The sequence below is a fragment of the Lathamus discolor genome, chromosome 2 (genome assembly GCF_037157495.1).
Source record: "Lathamus discolor isolate bLatDis1 chromosome 2, bLatDis1.hap1, whole genome shotgun sequence".
NCBI lineage: Eukaryota > Metazoa > Chordata > Aves > Psittaciformes > Psittacidae > Lathamus > Lathamus discolor.
The window spans coordinates 71,845,670-71,854,460 of record NC_088885.1 but is presented as its reverse complement, the minus strand read 5'-3'; the positions used below and the strand labels follow the sequence as shown (position 1 = coordinate 71,854,460).

The window sequence follows — 8,791 nt, the reverse complement described above, 5'->3', positions numbered from 1 at the left end:
AGCACATGTAAGTTAAAGCTGCAGGTTCGCCTCCTGAATACAGGTGTGCACCTCTTGGGCTTGCACATTTTGGCATTGCCAGGTTCCGTATCAGCAGACCTGTAGGTGTTTCACTTGGAAGGGAAGAGGGTTATTCCTGACATGTCTTTGAGACAGGTCCTGTGGGTTCCTGACCTTATGCCTTCATCCAGTATTTGAAAAGAAGGGTTCAAAGGAAGCCAATAATGACACCTTAAAGATAAAAGACTGTGAAAAGAGCTGGTTGAGGGCTTGCTGCCACATACCAGGAATTTAGCCCTCCTTTCCATGTGAATCCCTTTTCAACCAGGAGATAGGGTACCACATAAGCTGGTACCAGCCTTTCACCTACAGGCCAGGACTTGATTTCTTTGAGAAACAGCCTGTGACTTCAGTTTCCATCTCACCAGTAACAGCTTTAAAAGGCCTGAGTTTTTAATAGCTCTAGAAATCGTGCAAATAACCATTTCCTTCAAGTGTAAACCGGTTCCTCCCATCCCCATTATCCCCACTCACCCTTGCTTTGCTTCCCCACCTCCCCCATCGAGCTTTCAGGATGGAGTATTTCCAGCTACCTTATTTTCCAGTACTGTTATTATTTGTCACATAACTCTAAACCGGTACGGGCTTTAAAGTGCAAGCCGCGAGACTCTGAACACCTCTCCATCACTTGTTGAGCCTTCTACAGCTTTGAGCTTCCCCTGCAGTGACGGTGCCGGGAAGGACCATACGTGCAGTGCCACACACCGCGCCTGTGCAGCCTCTTAACTACCTCTGGTTGCAAACGTCCCAATCTCGCCTTTGATTAGCCACGGGGATATCTGGACCTCCGGTTCCTCTGCTGATGTGCCGGGTCTCTTTGGATTTCACGGCCTTCAGGTTCCGGCAGCCGGGTGGATGAGTGACCCCCGCAGGGACCCGAAACGCGCAAGGACGAAAGTTTGCTAAGGAAACCAGCCAACCAACCAACCAACGTAAGAAGCCGAGTTCTGCGCACGGAGCGGGGGGGGCTCCTGCCTGCGGCCGCTGTACCTGGTGGGGCGGCGGGCTGGCAGGAGGAGGAGGAGGATGCACAGACATTTCCACGGCCGGCGGGGAGCCCCGATGAATTCCTAAAGCCGGCAGCCGGCTGCGCGGCCGCTCCGGATGCGCTCCAGCGCCGAGCGCACGCCGGCTGCCGGGGGACACGCACGCTCGGGAGGGAGAGCGGCGGAGAGCCCCGCGGGAGAGAGGGGCAGAGCGGCGGCAGGGCGGGGGAGCCCCGCGGGCGCGGAGCGGCGGGCAGGGGAGGGGAGGGTGTCACGGAGCGCCGCGTGGCACCTGGCCGCCCCCCCGCCGGCCTGGGGCATCCCGGCGCGGCGCTGCCGGGGGGCGGGCGGAGGCGAGGCCGGGCCGGTGCGGGGAAGGGGGGGGGCCGGGGCCGTGCTCGCTGCTGTCTGTCCGGAGGGGCGCCCCTCCCCGCGGCGAGGGCGAGCGAGAGATGCTGCGTGCAACAGGCGGTCCCCGGGAGAGGAGCCGGGGCGACACGTGATGTGTCTCCTTATCAGGGTGCGCGGGGCAGCGCGGGGGGCGGGCAGGGGGCGGGCGCGGCGCGGCGGGGTCCCTAACCGTGCCCATCTCTCCCCTCCAGGGAGGCGCGGAGGACGGGAAGTTCGCGCGGAGTTGATGAACTTTGCACACATCCACAGAAACGCCATTTTGATTCCTTTTTCCGGAACAACTTTGCGGCTCCCTCCCGTGCGCGCTCCACACACACCCCACACACCACCCCCCTCCCTCTCCGATCCTCACCGGCGCGTCCCCGCGCCCCCCCCCGGCGGCCCATCCTCTCGGCATGTCGCGGCGCAAGCAGCCCAGCCCCAGCAAAGTCCGGCGTAAGTACCGCGGGGGGACCGCCGCCGCGCTCCTTCTCTCTTTCCCTCTCTCCCTCCCTCACAAAGGGCAGGAGCTGACCGAGCTCCAGAGGGGTCTGTCTCCTTCCGTCTTTTTCTTGGGGAGGCTTGGTGGGGGGGGGGGGGAGAGGGAAAAATGCCCTCCCGGGCCGGGGCGGGCGCGGGGTCGCAGCGTGTCGGCCGGTCGTGAGAGTTCTTTAAACGACTGGAACGGTTTTTAGAGCAGGAAAAGTTTCCTTAAAAAAAAAAAAAAAAGAGGAGGAAAAAAGTTTGGCTGGCAGCGGTGGAGATGATGATGAGTTCGTGCAGCCTCCCTCTTCCCTTCCCTTCCCTTCCCCCGCTCCTCCCTCTCCTCTCCTCCCTCCGCGGCTCCTGGGTTTTTTTTTTTTCCTCTTTTTTTTTCCTCTCTCCCCCTTCCCTGTTGCAGACTCTCTACCAACCAGCGGCACCAGCCGCGGCGTTTTGCCTTCAGGACCTGATGCTCATCCATATTAAACCGTCTGAGCTCAGGAATCCGGCCAGATCATCCGCCCCCCCTCCTGCTGCAAAGTTTATTTTTAACCAGCCACCGCCACAATTTGGATGGGGCTGCGAGGAAGCAACATCTTCTAGCCCGGCTCGCTCCAGAGCCCGCAGCCGCTTTGCCTTTTAAACTTTTCCTTCGGGCTGCTTTTCCTGCCGCCGGCAGCGGCGGCGGGTCCCGCGGCGGCCCCTGCCCGCTTTTCCCGGACGGGAGGGCCGCGCCGGCGCTGGGAAGTTGGGATGAAGGCGACCCTTCGTCGCAGGTAGAGCCGCCTTGCGCCGCGCATCTCTCCTCTGACTTTACGCCGCGGGGCCGGCCGGCCGAGCCTGCCCTTCCCCGGTAGCTCTGCCGGCGCCTCTCCCCCCGTCTTCTTTATTTTAGTCTATTTTATCCACTTTCCTCCGCTTTTTTCCCAACTCCAAACTTCCTCCCCCCCCCTCCCCTCCCCTCCCCCGGTAGCGACGTGCGTGTCCTTTCCCCTCCCGGCCTGCTAGGAGGCGGGGGGAGCCAGGCCCTGGGGGGAGTAGATGGGGTGGGGGGGTCGTTGTCCCCAGCGGGTCCCCCCCGTCCCGCTGCCTTTATGCGGTGCCAGCAGCACATCCCAACGCGGCGAGGCCAGCGGCGGGCAGGGACGCCTGGGCGGCGTCACCACTACAGGAAGAAGCTGGGCAGCATCCGAGGCGGATGGACGGCGGGGGGGGGGGGGGGTTGTCCGTCCCGGGGTCGCTCTTGCCCCCTTCATCCCCCATCTTGGCGGGGGGACAGTGTAGTTACCCCCCGCAGCGCCGGAGTTTCGGGTGAAAACAAAGTTTCGCCCCCCTGTCCCCCCCCCCGGCCTGTACCGAGGTGCCCGGTGCGGACTGGCTGCAGTCGCGACCCGTCTCTCAGGCGACCCATCGCCGTTGCTACGGGCCCGGGGACACCCCCTCCTCTTTCCCCTCGTTGGCTCCGCGGTGAGGATGTGAGGCAGCGTCTCCCGCCCAGTTAATCGTACACGGGGCTGGGATGTTCCCCCCATCGCCCCGGTGCGGTGCGGGGCTCTGGGGTACCGGGCTGGGCCGGGCGCGGGGGCTGTGCGGCAGAGCCGGGCCGGGCCCCGGAGCGGCGAGATGCTGCAACTTTTCTTTCAGCAGAGGAGGGAGGGCGGTGGATTGAACTTTGTCATGTCGCAGATAAGTTTCCTCTGGCTTCTTCTCCCTGCACTTCTCCCCGCCTCTCCCCTCCGCACGTACGATTTTTTTTTCATTTTTTCCTCTTTTCCCTGCTTTTTCCCCCTCCCTTCTTTAATGTTCCCTGTTTCACCTCTCCGTATCTTCGCCTGCTTGGCATCCTGGCCGCGTTACGCAGCGCTTCTCCTGGCTCAGCACTTTTCCCTGCCTGCCCCGCTGTGCTGCGCGCCCCACGGAGGCCCCCACTGGTCGCCTCCGTGCCCACTGCCCTCCCACGGCCATCCCAGGGTGTCCGGCCCGGAGCTGATGCTCTGGTCCTGCCCGGCGAGGAGCCAGCATCCTGGCCTGGAATCACCGATTTCGGGTGGGAAGGGGGAGACACGGCAACCGTCCAGTTTGGATTCCCGACTCCCTCTGTCCCCTGTCTGCTGTTGCAGATCTGGTGTGGTTACGCGTTTGAGAAGGTAGATAAAACTCCTAGTTCAGTGTGATTTGGGGACAGTGGAGAGAAGGCAGATGCAGCTGATGTTTCTTACCATTCCAACATCCAACCCTGTGCCTTGGGAGAAACAAAACTGCTTATTAACGACAGGAGCAATTGCTAAATAACACCGCCTTGTCACCCCTGCAGTGCACAGTAGACAGCTGTTAATGATGGCTGAAGTTTTTCGTTGAGGTCTGTCGTTTTGACATGAGCACCGAGTTTTGTTACTGCAGTTCCTGTTTTCCACAGGGTCAGCATGCGTGAAAGGGATGCAGTGACTCAGGGTCATACCAGCCATATTTGTTTTAGGTTTTAATTTTCTCTTTGAAGACTTAAGGGTATATAGTCTTTTCTTGGTGTGCCTGCATAATGCCGATTAGCCTTAACGGGAGCTGGGTACATCCAGGGAAGAATAGGCCCTTTTGTTTGTTAGAAACCCAGGAACAGCATGAATCCATCATCCAATCAATCAGAGTACCAGGGCTCTCCCTCACCTGCTGCAGAGAGACACATCCAGCCTCCTCTCTTGCTGTGGGGCAGCTGTGCTTGGCGTGATGTGGCCTCTTGGTACTCCCTCACCTTCCTCCTCCTCTCAGTCATATTTGGAACTCAGTTCATGTCATATAGTTAAAAATACCATCCTTCAAGTATGATCAATTAAACTTTTGTTTTGCTCTAATTTTGCAGCTTCTAGTTGTTAAGCTGTTGTTTGTCCATCTGGGGGGGACTGTTTATGTAGCCACTCTTACACGTCTTTTAATAACGATAACTACATGCATTTTTGGCTTGGTGTTAAGACAGAATATAACAGGGTGTTTGCTGACTGGTTTTAGCAATTGTTGATTTTTTGTTTGTTTGTTTGCACCCAGACCTGGAAGCTTGAAGCTTTATTTCCTTGCAGGCTTCAGTGTAGTGAAACATCTTATTCTGGCTCAGCTCACCCAGGCTGTGTGCCCATTCTTCACTCTTTACAGTATTTAGTGTCCCTCTGACCAAATGGCTTTTTGTTCTGATTTTGAGGGTCAGGAGATTCTTGAAGTTTCCAAACTGGGGAAACTGAGTGTTTTCATTATCTGTTGGTAATATCTATAATCTCCTTTGGTACCAAAGACACGCGTAGTGTTCCCCAAGGCATACAAACACTGGCTTCTGTAGTGCTTTTCTCAGTCCTTAAGGATTTTATCACTTTGCCTATGTCAGAGTTACACTGCAGTCGTAACAGTAGCTTGACTTTAGTCTGTAAAAGTTTCTTCTTAAGCAGAAATAGTTTGGATTGCTCTCTGCTGGATTTCGCATTTAAATAAAAACTGTTCATGTACTTACACTGTATAGATTAAAAACATATAGATAAATCCCTTTGATTATATTCATTATCCCCTGCAAAAGTAGGTGGTGCTTAGAAGGTCATAGGATAAGTGTTGCTAAGCAGCTAAACAGAAGGATGCTAAAATTAACCTCAGCGTTTTTGTAAGGGACTCACTTTTTAAGTTGCGGTAACTTTCTAATTTACTTAAAATACATTTTTTGATACTGAAACATCTGGGGAAAAAGTACTTAGATGTATGAATAAAACCTTCCAGGGGACTGTGTCGAGTGTTAAAGCTATCAACATACAGGAGTAATTCCACCCTCCCCCAGTATGCCTGAATTTTACCAGCATTGGGCTCTCTATTTGTGCCCTTTGCAAATGTCCTTCCAGAGTTATCTGTTGCTCCAGGAGCATCTGATATATGTTGGATAGCAGCCTGTAGGGACAGTCTTGGGAAAAAAAGAAACTGCAGAGGTTCCCCAGGAACAGGCAGAAAACAAGTAAATCCTGTTAGTCTGAAATCCATGCGTGTGCAGAAAAAGCCCCTTTTAACTTTTTGATGAATGATGCCTAAGTTTGGAAATCCGTGTTTTAGGTATACACTCTTAAAACATGTGAAATCATGTTGTCTTCTTTCAGGGAAATAAAGGTTGTTCTTAAATGAGTGTATTATTGGACCATGTTACTGGACCAGTTTGAGAAGGCTGCCTTGATGATGTGGTAGCTTTTTCCTTGGGAGGTAATTGTAGAGGAGGATGGTAGTGCTGCTTTCGGTTCTCCTGAAGGCAGTGAGAATGCCTGTTGCTCTCTGTCTTCTTCTACCTCCTTTCTGAATCCAAGCAAGACGGTCAGCCATGGGATTGCAGCTTTAAAATGCATTTTTTCAAGAGTATTCCTGCAGCTTGGAAAGGGGCCAGGAACTGCTTTGTGTTCTTTTGAGTGCAGCTTCACAGTAGATGGGAGTGCTCAGGTACCCTGCAGCTTTGCTGGGAAGTACCTCAAGGAGCAGATGTAAACTTTGGTGAGAAGGAATCACCTTCTGAGGCCATGCAACAGCTCGTTTCTTTTCTTTTTTTTTGGGATGGGAGATCTGACTTGCCAATTTGTTCAGCAGTTAAAGCAGGTTTTCTTTGGCCAGAGGAATCCGTTCTCTGTGTGCTGGGATATTTTGTTTTGCTTTTAGTATCCTATATAAAGCAGCACCTATGGGAGCTGCAGCTTTCGCCTCTCATCCCTCCCTGTCTATCGAGAAGCATCCTTATAGGCAGTGATTTCAAAGGCAGGACTTTGGTGTCTCTGGAAGTGCTGCTTTCTGGTCGTACACTGAAAAGTTAGCTATTTGTGTGGTGCCAGGAAGGGCTTGAAGCTTGCAGAGCTTTGCCAGGCCAGGTTTGGTTATCAGCGTTTGATTACAAGTGAAAATAGGTGAGGTTGGCTGAGGTGGGAAGTGCTGGCTTTGTTCTGGGGTACTTCTTCCGAACAGGAATCTCAGGAGCACTAGCTCTTTATTCTTCTTTGGTGCAAGAAATCTGATGATGGCTTATCTTTGATGTCTGCCAGTCATGATGTTTTTCCCACCTGAAGGTGTTCCCTCCACTCCACCCTATCCCTCTGTTTTGAATAGCAACATTTGAGGGCCAGAGACTTGGAAGAGTGTGGGCTTCCAAGGCAGCAGTACCAAAGCATCTCAACCCCCTTCCCTCAGGATTTTACCTGGAGCAGGGTGACAAAACTTACTTAAAGCTGGTACTAATGCTGTATTATGTAATGTTAAAAGTACAAATAATTGCCAGCTAGGGCATATGCTGTGAACTCCTGCTGGATGACTTTTACGTGTTGTGCTGGAAAAGGGTCAGAACAAGGAAAAGAGCCTGGACTAAAGGGAGAAGAGTCAGTGGGATATTTGGCCTTGTGGCTGTGCCGGTGTTAAACCTGTTAGAGCAGCCTCCTGCAGTGAGAAAGGAATTGCCCTGATGCAGCGCCTGGACCTGCGCTTCCTTCAGAAACAACACAGGCCTTCTGCTGTATCCTGCCTTTATTTTTCTTTTTAATGGTGCCATTTCAGCTTAGCAATCAATAAAGGTGGTTGCCTTTGAATAGGTGCTTTACACAAAATAAGTAGTTGATGGGTGGAGACTGTTTATTCAGGGTGATTCAACTAAGTAAGGCTAAGAAAATCTGAATACCTCTTTAAAGATGTAGAGAAAGGCAGCTGTTTTAACAACAGGATTCACCTGCAGAGTCACAGCCACCCTCAAAGGTGCTACAGTCAGGGAAAAGAAAAACTGTCAAAATCCCCCACGGCAGTGTTAGGCTCTTGCACTAAAATAGGTATTCCAAGGACTATTAGAGAGGGAGGTCTTTCAGGCCTTGATTACCTCCCCCATCTCCTCTGCCGATTTTTCCATAGAAACATGTGGAATGCAACTTTGGAAGTTGACCATCTTCCTGAACCTAACCTCCGTCAAGCAAAAACGTTTTGTCTTTAAACTTATTTAATCTCAGGATTTCGAGAGATCCCTTTCCTTTTGAAGACATCCCCTCATCCTGCTGCCTGAAGTTGCTTTGAAGATCCATTTGCAGGAGGGATGCTATTTGTGTAGAGCTCTCAGAAAGTGTGGGAAAGCTGCTTGCACACAATGGCCAAGTGACTTCCTAGTGTAATTTCTGCCAGCTTTGAAACACCAAATTTTTACTTTTAAGTCACTCTGGGTAAACTGTAGGTTTAGCATCTTGGACATTTTCTTTGCTGATGTGTGCAAGTGACTTGTTAATTTGATTCTAAAAGAGAAGTGTATGTTGTGGTTAATAGTGGAATTGCTAGCCTCTGATACATGTAAGACTTCTCCACTTGTCATCTCCTGTGGGTATTTTAACAGGTGTTAGCATGTGCTTTCTTGAAACAGCACAGACATGCTCGTAGGTGTTTTAGGAATGGGTGGCCTGCATCATCTGCTCTTTGAAAATGGAGGATGATCAGCCGCTGACAGGCCTTTTTTTAGTTAATTTAGGTATGTGCTTCCTCTCTGAGGGTGAGAAAAGCAGACTGTTCACGTTGGAAGCATAGCTGGCCTCTGCTGCTGCCGTGTGTGGTTAGCTGGCTTTAACTCGAGCCCTTGTTAGTCCTGTTTCGTACAGCAGGTGATGTCAGTGTTCAGGTGTATTGGTACCTGGGAGTGCTTTGCTCAGAGCACTTGCATCACAGCAGTAAATTCCATTCCTGTGTTCAGGCCATACTCCTTCACACTGATAACGTTGCAGCTTGGTCAAGGGAGAACTGCTTTGGATTTTGCACCAATAAGCAGCAGTACTTCCCTGTATTTCCTTTAGGGAGCAACATCCCTTTTAATTTGGACCACTCACAGCTTTGCGTAGGGGAAAGAGCTTAGTTCAAGT

General features: G+C 52.4%; 1 protein-coding gene across 5 annotated transcripts in view; it reads left to right on the top strand.

The window, feature by feature from the left end:
* The first annotated feature begins 811 nt into the window (after positions 1 to 811).
* Positions 812 to 8,791, top strand: part of RREB1 (ras responsive element binding protein 1) — a 125,501-nt gene continuing 117,521 nt past the window's right edge. For 2 of the 5 annotated variants that reach the window (XM_065667398.1, XM_065667401.1), the window contains exons 1-2: positions 821 to 992; positions 1,649 to 1,892. In XM_065667398.1, coding sequence (XP_065523470.1) covers positions 1,853 to 1,892 — 40 coding nt within the window. In that variant the 5' untranslated portion in view covers positions 821 to 992; positions 1,649 to 1,852. Of the gene's footprint in view, positions 993 to 1,455; positions 1,567 to 1,648; positions 1,893 to 8,791 lie in introns of those variants that run through there. The other 3 variants (XM_065667403.1, XM_065667402.1, XM_065667400.1) reach the window with 3 other exon arrangements.